The sequence below is a fragment of the Lissotriton helveticus genome, chromosome 7, assembly GCF_964261635.1.
Source record: "Lissotriton helveticus chromosome 7, aLisHel1.1, whole genome shotgun sequence".
In the NCBI taxonomy this organism is placed as follows: domain Eukaryota; kingdom Metazoa; phylum Chordata; class Amphibia; order Caudata; family Salamandridae; genus Lissotriton; species Lissotriton helveticus.
Window position 1 is genome coordinate 37491129 of NC_136068.1, and position 20280 is coordinate 37511408.

At 47.6% G+C, this 20280-nt stretch overlaps 1 protein-coding gene across 1 annotated transcript in view; it reads left to right on the forward strand.

Annotated features, from left to right (window-relative positions):
* The first annotated feature begins 454 nt into the window (after window positions 1-454).
* The window catches only part of DEDD2 (death effector domain containing 2), a 150240-nt gene continuing 130414 nt past the window's right edge, over window positions 455-20280 (forward strand). The window contains exons 1-3 of the mRNA XM_078651336.1: window positions 455-591; window positions 15809-16427; window positions 16899-16997. Coding sequence (XP_078507462.1) covers window positions 15962-16427; window positions 16899-16997 — 565 coding nt within the window. The 5' untranslated portion in view covers window positions 455-591; window positions 15809-15961. The remainder of the gene's footprint in view (window positions 592-15808; window positions 16428-16898; window positions 16998-20280) is intronic.

Here is a 20280-nt window from a genome sequence, read left to right on the forward strand (position 1 = left end):
ATAAGCAGTTATCGACAATAATATTTCAGCTTTGCTACGGTACCATGCAAAATTAAGCCACTAAAAAATACATTATATATTACAGCTCATCTTCGAGGTATTTTAGTTTTTCGTTTATTTTATATTTATTTCACAGGAGAGCACAGATACTTGATCAAAAAAGCGTACCGACAATTATAAATAACATTTTTCTACAAATTAAAAAGTAAAAGATTTTTTTCTCGCGGCCTGCGTCACCACAGGCGCTCGCTCCCTCTCCCGCAAGGGATTGTGACGTGGCGATGAGGGGGCGGGCCTTCAGGGGCGCGCGCACAGCTTGAGTGGCATTTGCCCCTCGCAGCGACACGGCGGAGTAGAGCGCGCACTGCACGGCACGAAGGAGTTGTTGCCAGGCGCCATTCGTGACTTCAGTGTCGCGCGCTCCGCGAGAGGGCGTGGCTATAGGCCGCGCGCATGCGTGCTGTGGTGATGACGGTTGTTTGTCTCGCACTGCCCTTGTGACGCGCGCGCTCTCGTCACTGTTGATTCGGAGCTGAGAAGGAGAAGAAGAAGATACCAGAAGGCTGCGGTGAGGCGGCTGAGGAGAGACGGGTGAGTGGGGGCACGGGGCGACGACAGGGGGGACCCCGAGACAACCGGGGGGGGGGGGGGGCTGAGGAGGGGAGGGGGTAACAGTGGGGGGGTGGTACCCGGCGCGAGGAAGGCCGACGAGCAAAAACGCATAAATAACGACTGAAAAAATGAGTGCGTGTCCGCGGGTGGGGAACGAGATGAGAAAAGACATCACCCGAAAAGAGAAGACTGGGGGGGCTGAAGGGGTGGGGGGGTGGGAGTGAAGGGGGGATCCGGGGGGCTGAAGGGGTGGGTGGGAGTGAAGGGGGGGGCTGAAGGGGTGGGGGGGGCTGAAGGTGGGGTGGGAGTGAAAGGGGGGGCTGGAAGGCCTGGTAAGACCCCCAGGGAGTTGTGGTCAAACAAGTTGAGGATTAAAGGTAAAGACTGGGGAGGGGAACCCCCCCCCCCCCCCCGGAGACGGTGTAGGGAGGTTGGGGAGCCCTGCCAGCTGGGGCGACTTCAGCTGCGCCACATTGGAGCCCGCCATGGCGGTGTTTGGGTACATAAAGGCCGCGGCGGTGTTGTTTTTTAACCGAGTGTATACAAGGAAGAGAGTCCTGTAAACAGGCCCGAGGCTCTGACAGGTCCCTCCCCCCCCCCCTACTTCCTTGTTTGGGTGCTCGCTCGCCAGTGTGGGGTTCTGATCATGACTGTCAGCCACTGCTACGGACGAGCGTCTGCCGACGGACGGGGTGTCCTCGAGGTACCCGGCCCTAGTAACACCGGCACAGGAGGGGTGTCCCCAAGTTACCCATCCCTGGTAAATCCGGCACAGGAGGGGTGTCCCCAAGGTACCCGGCCCTAGTCACCCTGACATGAGAGGTTGTGTGTCCGAAGGTGGTAATCAAGGTGCCCAGCCACATTGGTACCGGCACAGGTGTCCCCAAAGCAAAATCAACAAAAAGGTGTCACGCATGTTACCCGGCCCTAGTCCGAACAGTATAGGAGGTGGTGTCCCCAAAGTCCCCTCTGACCCCAGTATTGGAGGAGCTGTCTCCAAAGATGGCACGCCTGGTGCTCGGCTGAGGGCACCAGCCTTGGATGTCCACGTATGCCAGGTTCGCCACGTTATCGGTGGACCCTGGACCCAGCGTTAAGGCACTAGTGTTCCACCCTTTCCCCTTACTCGCTTGCACAATGCTCCTTGGAGATGGCCTATGGTATAAGAGGTCGCCCTGCCTCGAGGACAATAATTAAACTGCTTATTTATGTTAGTTTGATCAGTCTCAACCAACCGGTGCTAAACACACACGCACACTATCCCTTGAACCCAGAAAGCAGGGATCATGTGGGGAATAATTATAGACAACATGCATAGGTCTCACTTCATCCTTGGGAAGGGTCCACCCAACAGTATCCAAACCCTCTTTAAAAGAATACGTGAGGAGAAACTTGGTGGTGTATCATATATGCAAGTACATTTAAGGTTTACAGTGCATATTTTTGTATGTAGATCACATGCTGGGGTCTCTGAGGTTTCAGATTGTTTCGTTTTCACTGTTTATATCACTATCAAAGGAGAGAGAGAGAGAGGACTAGGTAGCTAGTCCGTATCCCCAGGGTTTTATATGTGAAATCAATAAGGACTAGCCTATTTGTGAATTTACATAGACTCAAGACTGTAAGACAGGGTACAAACCCTTTTGTTTGTTCATGAAGCCCTCCCCCACCAACCTTGTTGGTGGCATGCTTCATCATCGGGCCCACCCAGTGGCACCAAGCGTGTCCCGGGTGTGCTTCAACGCCTGAATACAGCGGAGCAGGTATATTTCTGAGTGTGCAGTGTAGTGACGTGAAGGTGAAAGTTTAAAAGCTATACGGGGATTCCAGTACCCGAGGGTAAATTATATTTTAATAACTGTTAGCATTAAAAAAGGTGTTTGGATGTTATAGGAATGTTAATTAGGGTCTCCTACATCCAGGTGTGGTCTACATGTTTCAGCCAGGCCTTTATGATTAAAACTGGCTTTCCTCAGGACCAAAGTGTGTAGGTGCAAGTGATTGTGTAATTTTGAAAATGTGTAGCACTTGCTAAGGTACTTTACATGTGTGAGGGGGATTCCCTCTTAGAGCATTAGTTGGCTTGTTGCCAAATTAGCCCCATGGGGTAGTCCGGCAGAGGAGTGGACCGAAACTTTCGGTCAGTGTCTGCGTTGAACCTCTTGTTGTCTCTGCGGCCACTGTTGCCCACAAAGCTGCCTTAATTTTTGAAGTGTATAGAAAAATAAATGTTATGCTTTCTCGAATGGAAACTGAAGCATATGGATTTTACTTTGTGTACGCTGCATATGTATTAAGTTTACTGTATGACATGAGTAACAAGCATTGGCATAGCCAATGGGTCTTGCTTTTGGGACTTAAAAAAAATAAATAAAGTTTTATATAGCGCAAACTTGACCAAGGACGGTATCTGATCGCTTTACATTTAGGATTGCTGCGTTAAGTTACATCGGATACAAGAGCATAGTATTGTACAGTACACATAAACAATGTTTTAAGAATTCGTAGGAGGGAGGGGAGGAAGGAGTAATAGCGGGGAAGACTAGGAGGAACTGTGCCCAATGTCCAGCTGGGTAGGGGACGGTCAAGGGGGAAACCAGGGCCAATCTCCTCATTAGCTGTCTAGCAGCGCCACCGGGCATCAGCCATGTCACTCAGGTCTCAGTGTTCGGGGGAAAAAGTTTTTAGTTTATTTGATTTGAGAAGGTTATATAGCGCTGGGTACACCTGGAGGTATCAGAGCGCGTAACCAGAGGATCGTTGCATTACAAGGTATATCTAAAAGGGTTTATATAGCGCTAGCTAGACCCGGAGGTATCGGAGCGCTATACCAGAGGAACATTGCGTTACAAATTACATCAGTTACAATTGCGTAGTAAGGTACAGTAAACAAACAATGAGGTTGAGAGAATTTGTAGGAAAGGAGGGGAGGAAGAAGCCATATCAGGGAGACTAGGAAGAAATGTGTCCAATGACCGACTGGGTATGTGATGGTTGGGGGGAAACCAGGGCCAATCTCCTCATTAGCTGTCTAACAACTCCACCGGGCATCAGCCATGTTGCTCAGGTCTCAACGTTCAGGAAAAACAGTTTTGACTAGAAACATAGGCTACGAGGATAGAGGTAACAGAAGGAGGCGGGGGAGGGAGTAAAAGTAAACCAGAGAAGGAACTGGGGCTACCATATAGGCCGATGGCGGATGTGATCAAGGTCTGGTCTGAGTCCGGTGGTAGAGAAAACTGTGGCAGCCATCTTGGGGTCAAGCCTGTTGCATGGTTTAACATTTATAAGGTTCTTAAGGCGAGACCTATTGGCTATGCAATGTTTGTTTAATGTGATATGGATTTATATCAATTATTTAAATATTATTGAAACTATATTTAATTATACTGTTTTACATATTTTGCAATGTCTTTAATTAGTTGATAAAAATAAAGTTTAACCCTGAAACAGTACCAGCCCATTTTAAACACTGGCTCTACCCATCTGTAATTGCTCCTCACTACATTCTTACAGTTCACCCTACTCTTCTCATCTAATTGAATGTATTTTTTTAACCATTATTTCATTGAGTGCAATGTAGCGATAGGCTAAAGATAATCTCTGCTTACCCCCTTGTTAGTTTTGGACGAGCAGTTAGTTACCCTGGAGTTAATGTGTAAAGTGTTTGCGCCAAATTTACATAGCACCAACCTAGTAGGCACCCCACCAAAGGAACTCCATACAAGATTATATGAAGAATAGCCTTTGTATTTTTTTAAACGTATTAGAACAGTTTTTTACACAATATACACTATGCCAAGTGACACTGGGTAATATTTACAGGGTGCGAGAGTTAGTTAATTATGTTTTATTAGATTTTTTGCGAGTTATTGAAGTAGTAGGTGAGTGAGTGAGATAGAGGTAGTTTTTTAGAGACTTGTACAACAAAGATAGTGTCAACATCGCTTAAGGAGGGCACAGTTCCTAGATATGATTCATATCGGTGGGAAAATGAGGTGTTTGAAACGTGATGGGTAAGGTCATTAACCTAGAATGGACTCATTAAAATTCAAGGGGAGGGGTGTGCACAAGATTTAGGCAAATGTAAAATAGAAGCATACAAAGAAAGTCCCACAGATGAAGGACTTGCACGTTGACAGGAGATCACTAAAAATTCCCATTGTGTGAAGAAGACCCGAGTATGGTGAAGATGATAGATTGAAAGGAATTCTATAATGCAAATACAAAACATACCTGAATTGGGGGCATCTAAACATACCTGTAGCAGTAAAGGATCGGTGGGCAAAAAGGCTCCACATCCAAAATCTGGAGGAATAAGGAATATAAAGTGAGAACATAGGACAAAAGTCTCAGGGGTATGTAGACCAATTCCAAAATCAGATACAATGAGCTTACCAGGAGCCTTCTAGCAATACAGCTGAAGGGTGGACATACATAACGGTCATCCGACTCAACTTGCGTAGTGGTTCAAATGCAGGGCGGGTCATTTTTAAAATAGGTCCAGTCTCCAAGAAGAAAGCGCTCAATTACACAATGCAGAGATAACTCTGGAGGAAAGAGAGTAGGAACACAGAGCATCTTTGTAGGAGGGAGAAATGGCTTTGTATTAGCTGAGATATTAAACACGTGAAGTCTGAGTGTCTCAAGTAAGCAGACATCCAGGGGTAGAGCTGCGCTGAATTCATATGGGCCACAGAATAAAGCAAAGATCTCTTTTGGTTTATACATCACGCGCCGAGAGACGTACATAATTATATAGCGCTTGAAAGCACAACCTAAATACATGATTAATGCTAAGGAGACCCTGCGTAATTTATGTGTCTCCAAATCTGATGCAGATTGGATAGATTACTGAAAGATACGTGTCGGATTAAAATTAAGGAAAGGTGAAATGTAAACTCGCAACCCCACAGAAAAATAAGATACGACAAGGCATGAGTTAAACGGGCCTTTGAATGCGAGCGTAGGGTAAGCCAGATGGATCTTGTCGACAATAGCACTAGCTCTACAGTGAAGACTCTTTCATGGGGAGACAATGTACAACGGGACTTAACCACGGTGAGATATTCAACACAGCGGCCATAGTACTCCTGCGGCGTTCGGGGACCAAAACTCCCGCTCTAGGTCAGATCAGCTGAGCAATACGGAAGACTCCCAGCGAGAATACAAGAGAGTTGCAAGACATGGTAGCCATTCACCGTAGAGTGGTTCACCCCCTTCCTAAGCGTCAGAAACAGTCTAATAGAGAGGGGACTGTATCAAGACATGGACTGGAGGCTCCTCTGCGCTGGCCATTTTTGGAAGGGAGGAAAGACTTATTTTATACACAGTAGGGGACGAGGACTAAAGATAGATTAATTTACAGAAAAACCAATGAGGTCTCGGAGGGAAGGAAAAAATTTAAATATTCATACAATACAAGTCTGTGTGAGATAATATAACAATGGGCAGTGTGACAAGAGGAGGGGGTGTGAAAATGTTTTTCTCGTGGGTCACAGGGCAAAACCAACAGGGGAAACAAGCCCGGGAGTTGTGAGCTCCCGCGCGCGGAAAAAGGAGATAAAAATGCACCGAGTGGTGTGCGCGCGGCGGCAGCAAAAGTGAGCGTGATCGCGCGCACCATGACGAGAGGGGAAAGCCAGATGGCGCCCCTGTTCATCATTGTGCGCGTACCCGCACACACTATGCCAGCCAAAAAGCTGTGGTAGGACTTTTAAAAGTACACTTACTAAATGACTGGCAGAGCATCGCATGCGCTGGCTCAGGCCAGGCCTACAAATGTTATAAAACCAGAACCGTCTTGCTTTCTGCATTTATTTATTTTAAGTGAAAGTTTTGTAAGTACTTTAACTTGAATGTTTTGATGCTTGGGTGCAAATGGTCTGATGCACGAGATGCTTTTGAATAGCAGCCTTGTGTGTCTCACCTCAGTAGCCCTCACTTCTCTGGTCTATTCAGCGTTTCCTGCCCAGCACCAGAGTCTGGTATCTTGTTCTACCACGAATCCCAAGACTTCGGCTCAGTCCTGGGGTCACTTCCAGTTGCTTTTTTTTGGTGCTAATTTCGGTCTGGTATTTTTTTGTTTTAGTATTGTATTTAGTATTGTTGTTAGGTTTGGTTTATTTTGGAACTTGGGTCCTTTGGCCACTTACTGTTGGCTCCTCTGGTCCCTTCTGCTGGTAACTTCCCTCAGTGTGCTCGTTCCGCCGTTGCTCCTGCCTCCCTGCCAGAATTGCCCCTACCAGGACTACTTATACAGGCTGCTGTGAGGCCTCTGTGAGTAGCCCTGGTCTTTACACCGCTCCCTGCAGCCTCCTCCTAATGCTAGTGTCTGGTGCCCCTTTCTAGCACAGGTCCTGAGACTTGTGGACACTCTGGGTGCTTGCTCCATTTTTCGCTAATTTTGCTCTTGTTATTTTTTCATTTAGTTTTGGTTATTTTGAAACTTAGTTCCTTTGGCGCCACTTATTATTGGCTCCTCTGGTCCCTTCGGACAGTAACTCACCTCAGTGTGCTTGTCCCTGACCTCCTACCGTTGCTCCCTGCCTCTCACAGGTGAACTCACGCAGGTGGCTGCACCAAAGGGGTCCGTGTCCAGCACCAGGAACCCAGACTCCCCAATGTTGCTACACCACTGCCGAGCTTCTGGACCCTGAAGGCTGCATCCACAAACTGCATCTCCACCCCCAGGCACAAGGATCGCCATAAGGTTCACCTAACACTGCTGCCAGTTCACCTGCGACACTGACAACCTCTGTGCACCTACACGGCCAACCTCAAACCCTTTGGAACAGTTAGCGTATGTTGCCCAACATCTGATACCTCAGCCAGCGTGACACAGAAATCTGGGACACCGCCACATAACACCCAGACGAGATGTTCATCACAGAGACTTTCCCACATGTCCTCACCCAGACAACACGATCACAACTCCCCATGGCTCCAAGATGATACACAGAGACCGCGCCAACAAACACTGAAGAAACATCGGCATCATCAACAACGAAACATTCTAATGTCACGTCACCGAAGATGACCTCAATCACGGAACGTATCTGCTTCGAAATCTGGAACAAACGCAAGCACAACTTTCAGAGGAACATTTGCCTACGGGCGCCTGTCTGGCTTTTGTGATGCCATCTCTGAAGTCATCAGCCCACTGGCAATCAACTCTAGGACCTAAATCTTCCTCAGCGACCTCAACTTCCACCTTGACGACCACGATGAGTACAAATCTGTCAACCTCCTAGAAAGCACAAGCAACACAGACTCCAACAACTGGTCACCAGTACCACTCATTGTGCTTGACACCTCTGAACCTCCATCTTTACAGCCAGCACCAGAATGAAATTCAGCAACAGGAAGCCAGAAAGGACACCCTAACCACCAGCATTGAGGTAAGCACCAATCACAGAAAAGAATGTGTCAGAATTTTATGCACATCTGCCACCGAGACTTTGATCCACCCTTCCCAAACCCTCTGCGACTCGCTGGGGGGCTACACCCACAACAAAATAGCAGACATTTAAACCAACTGACCTCAACCACCTCACAACCGACACAGACCACTCCCACAGCCACCTCACTGAATGGACCCCACCCACGCCAATCAGCGCAACGATCATGACCTCCATTCACTCTGGAGCACCGACAGACCACTGCCCCCACCACATCTTCAGCGTTGGTCAGATGGAAATCAGCAGCACACTCGTCACCATCCTCCACTCTTAATCACCACTGCCACTTTCATGATGCCTGGAAACGAGGTGAAACACCTCCTGAAGAATACCCCCAACCAAGCGAGCTCTTCTCTTCCTGGCCAATGTCCTGGAGAAGGTCATCAACCGCCAGTTCACTGATTACCTGGAAGGAAACCATCTGCTCAATGCCTCTGTCAGGTTTCTGCTTCAACCAAAGCACAAGTCAGCAGTCCCAATCCTCCTCGAAGCCCTCTCAACATTGTATCCCATCATACCCTCATCGGCAGACTCCACCACATTGACATCAGAGGAAAGCCCTGAAGTACATCTCCTCTTTCCTCACAGGATGCACACAGAAAATCCACCTACCACCGTTCACCTCCGAACCCAAGGGCATCATCTACTGAGTTCTCCAGGAATATTCTCTCAGCCCCACCCTCTTCAACGCCTTCACACCCCATTGGCTGATCTCATACGCAGACGGCACCCAACTCATCTCCCTCAGAATACACCGGCATCACCAGATGCTACTTCCAGAAAGCCATGACCAGCATTGCCGACTGGATGAGATTCAACTACTTGAAACTGAACACGGACGAGACCAAGTTCACATCTTTGGAAAGAATACCTCCCCACGGGACGACACATGTTGGCCCACAGAACTTGGATTTGCTTACTCTCTCCAATCACGCCCACAACCTCTGCATAGTCCTGTACAGTGATCTCTTCATGAAGGACTATATCAGTGTAGAAACACCAATAGCTCAAACTTTCAGTAATTCAAGACCATTGCATTGTATAAAACTTTTTTTGCGGAGGCTGGGGAACATGACTTACAAAATTTGGAAACATGCTGTTTTTGGATCTAGTAACTGATCTAGTCTCTATGAATTCTGGTGTGCTGTCTGTACTCTAACAAAACAGTGGCTCAAATAGTTACTCTGACTCGCCTGTATGTGCTCTATAGGCATTTTGAGGTATGTTCAGAACGTCCTCATTGGCACACCTGTTGTGGTGTGTGGCACTTTGGCAAGAAGGCTAACTCTTCCCTGGGTCCTTTTATAAACTCTTGTGCCACACCGCTCTCACCTAGCTATGGCGCTTCAGCCAAACAGTTCCACTGGTCGTACCTCAGTTTCTGTGCTTTTTAGGTCTCGCCTAGACGAAAGCAAAAGCGAAGCTTTTGCTGTCTAGGGAGACAACTTATGTCGCCACTTTCCAGGGATTCCGGGGAATGTAGACAGCAGACTGTGACGAGCTTGTCCTCCTGGCGATTGTATCTCGCGCGCACGTCGCGTCGCCGTCCCTGCTATTCCCATGCACAGAAAGGCTCCCGCACGCATGCGCACATACACACACACTGCATACACACACACGCACCCCCCCTTTAACAGACACACGCGCAGACAGACACACGCACGCACAGACACACTACAACAGACACACGCGCACACCCCACCCCCACTCACCCCTCCTCCTCCGCAACACTCTCACCTGTTCTGGCGGTGCTCGGCGTGCCTCTCGGGCGGCGGTTGCGCTTTGCGGGGCACTCTCACCACATGAGAGCCCCGCCTTCTTCATGCGCCCGGCCGCTCTTCACCCGGTCCCCCATCTCGGGACCGGGACTCGATCAGGAGCCCTCGGGGCTCCTCGGACAGTGGCTTCTCTCTCGCGCCGCGATGGGGGCGGGACTTCCGGTTGGGGCTGCGATTGGCCGGCTGCCCAACCGCTTCCGGGTCGTCGCAGGCAGCGCGGCGGCCCGGCGGGAAGCGGGAACTTGTTCAACATTTCCTCTTTTCTTTCGGAATGCCCGTGAGCCCGCCGTCCCGCGGGAGCAGCTGGTAGGTGCCACCAAAGTCTCGCACTTCTTTACTCCGATTAATAAAATACAATAGTTAGGTTGCACGCTTACTTGCGGTGTCCAGCTTAGGACTTTTGCGGTGGTCAGATTTTGAGAACCCATTAAGGAGCTGTTGTCTGAAGAAAGCAGAGTAGGGTTCTTGCGGTTTTCTGAGTCTTTTACCTTTTACCAGTACAGGTGTGGGGAGTGTTTTCTGAGGCAATTGACTTTTCTGGGGATAAGCGGTCTGTCGTTCTACAAAGAGTTAAGAAAGTGCCCCTAATAAGCCACACGTGAAGCCATCTCCCTTTGTTTTCCTCTTTGAACAGAGTGTAATTGAAAGATGCACCCATTGGTTTGGGGAGGGGGGGGCGTAGTGTGGTGTGGCGTGTGAGGCGCAGGGATCAATCACAGCAGATCGTTTGAGACTGACCCTGCCTGGTTCACTCAACAAACCATCATTTGTGTACAGCGCATGCGCACAGCTGCTCTAGCTGTTGTGCGCCCCTCATTTACTCCTGGTCAGGGGAGCACTTTATAAAACTATTAACTATTCGCAAGAAGGGATCACCGGTTCATCACAGCGCTGACCCTATGAACCAGTTCGCCTGTGACAATGGGTCAGGGTTCAACTAGAAAACCAAAAACTGCGACATAAAAAAATTCATAGTTAATATGGATTAAAACGGCTGAAGCCTCGGAATCTAAAAGCACAGCTGTCCGCTCGGATGTGACAGCCGAAGAACAGCAGGCCGGGGGTGAGGGATCACTGCAGCCAAAACGCGGTTCAGCTCGCACTCCCTTCGCAGCTGGCTCCTTCGCATGTACAGTGGACTTAACTACAGCTACACATGAGACAAATAACAGCCACACTTTTAGAAAAGTTTAAACATTCCTCCCCACTAAGCAGCTGGTGAGAGTTGAGGATCATCAGCGTTTGCGCCTGGTCAGTAGGTAGGGTAAGGGCGGTGGCCTGTGCTGGTGGCTTTTAGCTTCTGACTCTCATTGGTGCTACTAGCCTTGTTGCTACAAACTGTGTGTACCCGCATACTACTGGCGCCCTACGTGTGTACCTACTGGTGTCTTAACAGAGCCTCGGTCCTGTCCGGTGCAAAATAACTTCCTGCTACGTTACTTCGCAGGATTTACTATTTCATAGATTGACATGATGACATTATTCCCCCATCATTCAGGTGGGGGATTCTCCGTAGTTCATGTTTGCTGGGTGCAAAACCTAAGAGCCCACTCAGCCCTGGATGATCAGCGGCTCAGATTTTACACCATACGACTAGAGAATGGAAGGGCGTCCTCATAAGAATGCTTTCTTTGACGTTTTTGGATTTTTGTGGCAGATTATTTTTTAAAATGCTTCTCACTGTGATTAATCTTTAACTTCTCACCGCTCACATTTGCAGAGGTTGACTGTTTTTGTTGTTGTTTATGTTTTGCTCCTTTTGTGATTGGATGGCTAATCCCTGGGATGGGAATCACTATCCTCCTCATGACTGACACCATCAAAGAGAAAGTCCTTTTTACATATCTTGTTCCCTTTCAGCCCTTCTACCTTCATCTATTATTATTTTCCTACCCTCCCCCTTGCTACCAAACCCTTTCTACTTCCTGCTTCTCCCATTTCTCTATCTTTCACCACAGACCCTCTTCCCTGCTTGTTTGCCATCTCTCTCTCTCTACACTTCTCTCCACCCCCTCCCTCCATCTTCTCACATTCCATTGTTTCTTCTCCTGGATAATCTCTACGACAATCCTTCTCCCTCAGCCTCTCTATCCGTCCTCCTTTCTTTTTGCCTCTTCTATCATCCCTCATTCTCACAATCTGTTTCTCCCCCTCCGTCTCTCTACTCCCCCCTTTCTCCCCTCTTCTGCACCATCCCATTCCTCCCAACATTCTCTCTGTCCTAGGCTGTTGCCTTCCCACCCTACTACCTTCCTATTTTATGTCCTCCCTCCCTGGTCCCACATTCCATTTCTACTCCATTCACCCCTCCTTTCTCTCTCGTTCCAGTCTGCCCTCCCTCTTGTACTTTCATTTTCCTTTTCGCTCTCCTGACCTCCTATCGCTCGTTCCGCCCTCACTCTGTCTATCTTTCTACCGCCGTCACTCTATTTATCTATCTATCGCCCTCACTCTATTTATCTATCGCTCTCACTCTATCTTTGGCCCTCCCTCTAGCTATCTATCGCCCTCACTGTATCGCACGACCACAGCATCACTCGGGGGCACCACAACATCACTCGGCGCCACCACAGCATCAATCTGTGCAACCATTCAACAGCAACTGATTCAAATATGTTCTCTCAATGTTTCAAGCTTTATTACAAATGCCACAAAAAAATTTAATATTTCACTTCTGTTCTTGGATTTTGTCACAATAAAATACACTGAACATAATCTTCGCAAAAGTTATTTACAAAAGTTTAAGCTATTGCCATTATAAATTACAATAACTTTTATTTAAGTATTAATTATTTGAAAAAATTAAAAGCCATTGTTATTTGTAATATCAATACATCTAAGTCACGTAAATACAACACATATTGCATTACAAATGCTATAGGTGTCACATTTGCAAAAGTTATAACTATTGGCATTGTAAATGGCAAAGCTATTTTGCTATTTTCAAAAACAAAACATAAATAAAAAATGTGTCATTTACAATACCAATAGCTCAAACTTTCCTAATGCGAGACCTATTGCATTGCAAATGCTTGTTTATAAAGTAACCCTCGGACCGAGGGAGCGTTGCAGGTCGATAAACTGGCTCCCCTACAACTATTTTGCTTATTTTAAGGTTTAGGTAGATTTGCGGTATGCCATCAGCAGCAACCACTCCAATCCCTTAACTCCCTTTTCTATATTGTTGTAGGGAGAGGGTCTTCACTTTTGTTACCAATTAAGAAACTTATGACTGATTGCTTACGGGACCCTCTCTGTCCTCAACGATGTGATCTCATCACACACCTCGATCTTGGATATAAAGAAAAGATTCTTACCCTGCTAAGCGAAGGGGCCATAGAATACATGCTCTTGGAGGAAAGGGACACATCATGTTACTATTGGCCCCCAAGAAGGGTGAGGGCCTAGTGCCATTGACATCACTTCATTCTGCAGGACAAGTTGAAACTGCCAGTGAACTAACTTCTGTTGGCCTTGAGTGCAGGCGATCCATCCAGGAGTTGTTCCATGGGTCTTCAGGATGCCTACTTTTTTTCTGTCACTCTGACTGCTCTGCAGGTATTCACCAAGATGCTGCCTGTGGCGGCCCCAAAGTGGTGGCTTACGTGCAGCATTAAGAGGGGTGTGGGTGGGAATACAAGTAAGTATTTGTGTACTTGGACAACTGGTGGAAGGCAGACTCTCTTCCATTGGTGGTGGCTTACGTGCAGCATTAAGGGGTGTGTGGGTGGGAATACAAGTAAGTATTTGTGTACTTGGACAACTGGTGGAAGGCAGAGTCTCTTCCATTGGTGGCGGCTTACGTGCAGCATTAAGAGGGGTGTGGGTGGGGATTCAAGTATTTGTGTACTTGGACAACTGGTTGAAGGCAGACTCTCTTCCATTGGTGGTGGCTTACGTGCAGCATTAAGGGGTGTGTGAGTGGGAATACAAGTAAGTATTTGTGTACTTGGACAACTGGTGGAAGGCAGAGTCTCTTCCATTGGTGGCGGCTTACGTGCAACATTAAGGGGGGTGTGGGTGGGGATTCAAGTATTTGTGTACTTGGACCACTGGTTGAAGGCAGAGTCTCTTCCATTGGCCAAAGACTCCTTGAGTTCACCATAATGCTCCGCCACAACTTGGGCTTTACCATCAGTTTCAAGAAGTCCTGCTTGGGGCATTACATCAAACACAAGGTGTTGTGTGTTTGATGTAGTGCCGATACAGGTCAACGGGATGCCCAGAGTGGGTCATGGCCACAGGAACCAAGCCACACCCAACCGAACAGACCCAGCCAGGGCAGAACGGCCCTTCGGTTGCTTGTGTTCTGGGACAGGGAGGACCTGGCCCGTCAGTTCGGGCAGGACTGTTTTATTGGATCAGGGTCACGACTGATTTGCATATGCCATGTTCCAAACTAAGGTAGCATGGTGTTCAAAATAACGATGGATTGGGCTGTTCCCTGAGCGACTTCCAGTGAGTGGTTCGACTCAATTAGAAGCATTCCTCCCATCCGTTTTGGACATTTGACACTTGCTTTAATACCCGATCCACAAGCCTCACCAGTGACTACAATAAGGTGATGGTTCTTTCCGATAGTACATTTGTGATGGTTATTTGGCTATTGGAGAAACTTCAGGTAAACCTTAAAAGCATTTAGTCCTACAGTGGTGACCCAGGAGCTGAGTTAGGACCAGGGGGGCTCCTCCTCTTTCTCTTGCACAAATCCTGTGTGGGAGAAGAGCTCTTGCGAAGCATGGAGGGTGTAAGAAATTCAGACGTACACCGGTCTGAATCCTAGAGTGAGCTTCGTCCGCTTTGAGAGCCCACGGCCCAACGGGTGTAATTTGGCCATCAATTTGGTGTCTACCTTTGCTTAGCTAGTTCCCCCTACCTGGGTCAATAACGAAGTCAATCTGATTAAATTCAGACAGTTTTTGAAAGCAAGGCTCTTCCACTCAAACATTCAGGGCCTTGGTTTATGTATAGCGTCTCCCTTTTTGAATCGTACCGCCCACGACTACTTTTTAGGTATATGTATGTGTTTAACTTGTTCTCCTTGGATAGTTGGCATAAGTGGTAAATGACTGCACGCTCACAGGATTCTGCGTCATATCCTACCGCTCCAGCACATCTAACCAACACTGAAACGTGCCTGGTCACTTGCACAGATCTGGAATTCAAATGTTGTAGATTGTCACATGGTTCCTCATTAAACGTTGTGCTGTCCAGGTGACTTCTGTTTAGCTGCTCAGTTGTGTGAGTAGAAGGCAGACGTGCGCAGATCCATTGTACACCGGAATTGGATGTTCATAGCTATCCTAGAAACCTGCAGGATTATGCCGCTTGCATGTGCTTTGGGTCAATATTCTGTACATGGCGTTTGATGGGGTCACTTTCCTCGTTGTAATTCTTTAAAAGTGGGCAGAAGGTGGCAGTTGTGTAGTCTGTACAGCAGGGTAGACAGATAGCCTTATTGGATTTGTATTAATGTCCACAAAGAAACGATACTTTGTCGACGTTTGCTTCTGCCCGTGATGTACATTTATAGGCTGCACAAAGAAGAGCTATGCATTTTTCATTTTCAAATGTTTGTCCGGCTATGAGAAATTAATGTCGTCTGTCGCAGAAGTAATGAAGTCAGCCGTGATTAATGAAACTCCTACCACTGGGGGGGGGGGGGGGGGAGAGTATCCTCCTCTGGACCCTTCTGTATTCTCCTCACACTGCCTTCCCATTAAATGCCTGCAGGCTTCTGCATCCTTTGTAGGCTGGGAGCGAGGAATGTTTCTCGTCAGCAGAACTTGCAGGCTTTGCAGGGCGTTTAACGAAAGTGAATTAGAGCCTGGCATTAAAAATAAGTTGGTACACAATTGGGTTCAGGGTAAGTTACGCACAAGTATTTATCAGGACTGATTCAGGCTACAAGTCTTCATGATTTAACGTGCTTATTTTTTTTCTTTTTTTTTCTTCCAGATCCTGCTGCGATAAATCTTCGCATTCTTCTTCTACTTCTGTCCCTCGACTGCCACGATCTGGTTGTGCAAATTTAGGATTTTGTTTCGGGTTTTCCCCAACTCGTTCTATAACCCTCATTACTGCCCCAGTTTCCTTTGACCTAAAGCTAGTATGGCTGGCATCAGGGGGCCTGCTTATGGCCACTTCTGGGAAGAGGACGAGTGCTTGGAGTATTATGGCATGTTCTCCCTTCATCAGATGTTTGACGTGATAGGCGCACACATGACCGAAAGTGACATGGACGTCCTCTCCTTCCTTCTGGAGGAGACCCATCCTTTCACCCACCCCATGAACCCCGAGCTGTGGGCTGTGGAGGACGAAGGAGCCCAGCACGATGCCTTGGTGGCTGCTTGGCAGCGACGGAACCGCTGCCGGAGCGGGCAGTGCCAGGGCGGGGCAGCAAGTGAGCGCCTGGGAGCCAGCATGGGCAGAACGAGGAATGGCATCGAGCTGCTTCTGGAGCTGGAAAGGAGAGGCTATTGCGACGAGGGCAACTTCAGGCACATCCTGCAGCTACTGCGTGTGCTCACCAGGCACGATCTACTTCACTACGTGACCCTCAAGAGGCCCAGAACAGGTAACTAGAAACACGGGCTGACTGGATGACGTCCCTGGCAGGCCTTGTAGATTGTGGGGATGTTTGGGCCCTGGGGGAATGCTGAACCTGCATTAAGGACATCACCATGAACTCTCCTCCCTTGGTGGTCTGCCCCAACATGTCCACGATACGTCTGAATGCTGATCTCAGTTGTGGGATCTTCATTGATATGAATGACTATATTCTATTCACCCCCACCACCAAAAGCCTAGTTTACTTTTTTTAACAAGTACCTAAACTAGCTAACCGTGCTAGAGATTTACGTAATTTGTGCAGCATTTTATTTAATGCCATATCAACCTTCCACGCTATGTTATAATGGTACTTTTTGAGTTGTCAACGTTCATATGAATCCAGCAATTAATTCCCATGATTAATAACTAGGACTGTGAGTGGATAGCTTTTCCTTCTATTCGGTTAATCTAAAAACTTTCTTTTGTCCTATTTTAGTTTCTCCAGAGCGATTCACATATGGTCCTTCAGTCAACTATGAACAGACCGTGGATAGCTGTCTTAATTCGTCAAACGCACAGGGCGATCACGCTGAAGGTATTTTCTAATTGTATGCTGTTAATGAGCTTTCTCTTCAGTTGGTGTCAACTGTTTCAATTTTTTAAAAACGTATTTTCTTTAACCCCTTCCATGCTGATGATGGCCCCCAGCCGTCATGGCACACAGTGCTCGTGTGCTGATGACGGCGGGAGGCCGTCATGACCACGCCCACCATCGGAATGTGCAGCACAGGAGCGGAATTCCGTCCGCGGGCAAGGGGTTAATCAAGGGGTACTACCTGGAACTTATTTGTGCCCTGTATGCCCCCCAACCCCCTGCAAACACTTAAATGGTACATGTTCTTTGTAGCAGGCACATTAAACCTCTGCACTGTGTGGGGGGCAGAAGTGCCCATGTGGGTGCCCATGTGGGTGCCCGGTGAGCCATGCGACAGTTTGAGAGTAGGGTAAGAGGAGTGACTGCAGGGTGCTTGAGGTGACCGACCATATGAATTTAGGTACGGATGTAAGTGCAGAGTGGGACGAATTAATGTATAGTTAGTGATGCTCTTATTTAAGGGAGATTGCAGATTGAGCAAAAAGGGGGACAGGTGAGTGAAGTGTCACATAAGTGCAGGGTGAGTAGTGTGCTCTTGTGACCTCAGGGTGATGTACAGGGTGAACAGTGCAAGTGCAGAGTGATCACAGTGAGTACAGGGTAAGCGGTGAATGGTGTGAATGTATCCGTAACAGTGTGAGGGCATTGTGATCGCTGTGAGTGCAGGATGAGCGTGAAACTGAACGGCGAGAATGGGAGCGAGTTGTCTGAATGCAAGGTGCATTCCCAGACAGTTGAAGTAACTCAGCAGGAGGGTATTGAGGGCAGTGTAGGGTTTCAGATATAAGTTAAACTATTGCTGTTGTGGCATTAACCAGGGATCGGGGTGGAGGAACGAAATGTGCCTCTCAAACTTTTTAGGGCACCCCCTGACCTCAACAAGGGGTTCCCCCTGAGCTGTGCACCTATCTATTCCTCTGCGCCATTTATGAACAGTAGGAGGCTTAGCTTGGGATCAAGCAGCGGAGATATCTCGCTTGGCAACCGCCTCTGCCGTACCCAAGAAACGGTTGTCGGCTCGAGCCGTCAAAGACACAGAGGCGGCGGCGCAGGGGTTCGTGGGGTCCCTGCCAACCCAGTGTTTGTGTAAGTTCAGAGCACTGTAGGATCTTTATTGAAGTCATGAACTATGCATTATTCCGGGCTGCTTGTGCGGACCCCGGAACACCACCTTCAATATAAAGAATCCAGGAAAATATCTGAATAGAGTTCACCACCGGACGTTTTTTTTTTGCAGAGTTTTATATAGCGCGAACTTGACCCGAATCAGGTATCGGAGCGCTTTACATATTTTCCAGTTGCGTTACATGAGGACACACTTTAATTTTTTTAGGCACGGGGAGATTAAGTGATTTGCCCAGAATCACAGGAGGTTTTTGGCGTCGTTACTGAGACTCGAACCCAGATCCCCAGGTCCGAGGTCGAGCACCCTAGCCGTTAGGCCATATTTTCCATTTAGTCAGTGTAGACTGTAAGATATGTTTTCTAGAAGAAAGTTTCATGTCCTGCGAGAGAACCACTTTTGATACTCGCAACACATTGTCGTACAAAAAAAAGTCAGCCCTTGACAGAGAAAGCATGAAAGGAAAAGACAGCCTAATAGGCTAACACTGGGAAGCTTAAAATATGATCTGCACCTTTTAAGGAATCCAGAGACCCCTTCCCAGAATGCACGACAGTGGCAGTTTTGCGGAGTCCGTTCCTTTTTCTGGCTCCTTCGGGCGGGATCTCAGAACACCTCAGGTGTTTTTTTCCACCTACAAAATCTGCGAGAAAAGAATTCAGTGCTTCAAAAGCTTTAAACCCCTGTTGTCAAGTAATACAATTTTTTTGAATTTTCAGTTTTCTTTGTCATAATGTCAGCGCTTTTCATAAAATGTCCATCTGTGACCGGTGGAAAGCTTTGTCTGATGTACACATGGTATGTGTGGTGTGTATCTCCACAACACCTCTCGAAGGGCTGTGACATTTGTAATAAAATTTCAAAAAGAACCCTAATAGACAAAGAATGCGTCCAACTGTGTGGCTGGTTGTAGTTTAGGAAATTAAGGCAGACCAGGAGAGGAAGAAGAGCAGAGAGGTCTTCCTCACACCTCCACAGAAAGGAAGAAAATCGGTTCAGACCCTCACAAAAGGTCTGATTCCAAGAGGTCTCTTTCTCGACACCGTCCTTCCCATTGGCACCATGCATTGACATTTTAAGACCTCAACGTTGCCTTTTGAAAGGTTTGGCTCGGTCCTGCTCACCTTAGAAAGGAGGCTCGATGTCAATGGGACTCCAACATAGTCACCATTCCACTTTAAGATCGACAGCAGGACCTATCAACGTAGAACGCCACAGCACTGCCGTCACAATCAATGTTGAGAACAACATTCGACGTCGAGGTACAGATCTACGACGAAGACACTGAAGTCGAACGGTAAGACCTCGACATCATCACCTGCACAGGAAGTAAATCTTCCTCCGATCTGTCCTATAAAACTATCTTATGACCCTCTACAAGATGATTTACAACCAATGACTCCTGTGCATCAAGGCGTCCTCTTTGTTGCCAATTGCAAGTGGAAGACTTCTTCACCAATCAGAACCCCAAGACCAGCATCTCCGAAGACCATGACTCCATCCACCATCCGAAAAAGACGTCTGGATTCAAATTCCACATCATATACGCCGACCTCTCAGGCTCAATCCTCATCTAGGGTCTTGCTGGTGGATGACATAACAACATTTCAGGATGCCCTAGTAAGGGGAGCCTCTAAAAGTAACATACAAGTTGACACTCCTAAGCCACCCGTATCTGTAATTTCAGAGACTCTCCAGCCTAAAGCTGCCCCAAAGCTGCCTCTTCCACTACTTCCAGATCGTACCGGGAAAAATTCCTGAATATAGCCACTGTTAAGGCCGCAACAGTAGAGGCTGCTTAAATATATACCGCAACAAGACCAAGAGTTTCTCACGTTTGATCCAAAACCAGATTCCATCATTGTGACTGGAGTAAGACGGAACACCTAGACTCTGGAAACCAGAGCTCCGCCGGACTGAGAAAGTAAGGATGGATGCAATTGGAAAGAAAATGTGTTGAACTGCTTCAATTAATCTGCGCAATGCCAATTCAGTGGCTTTGTTAGGAAGGTACCGTCGTGAGATTTGGGAGGGTATGACGTATTTTATAGACTATCTGGAGATGATTAAAGTAGGCTCTTGTGTCTGATCAGCGGTGCA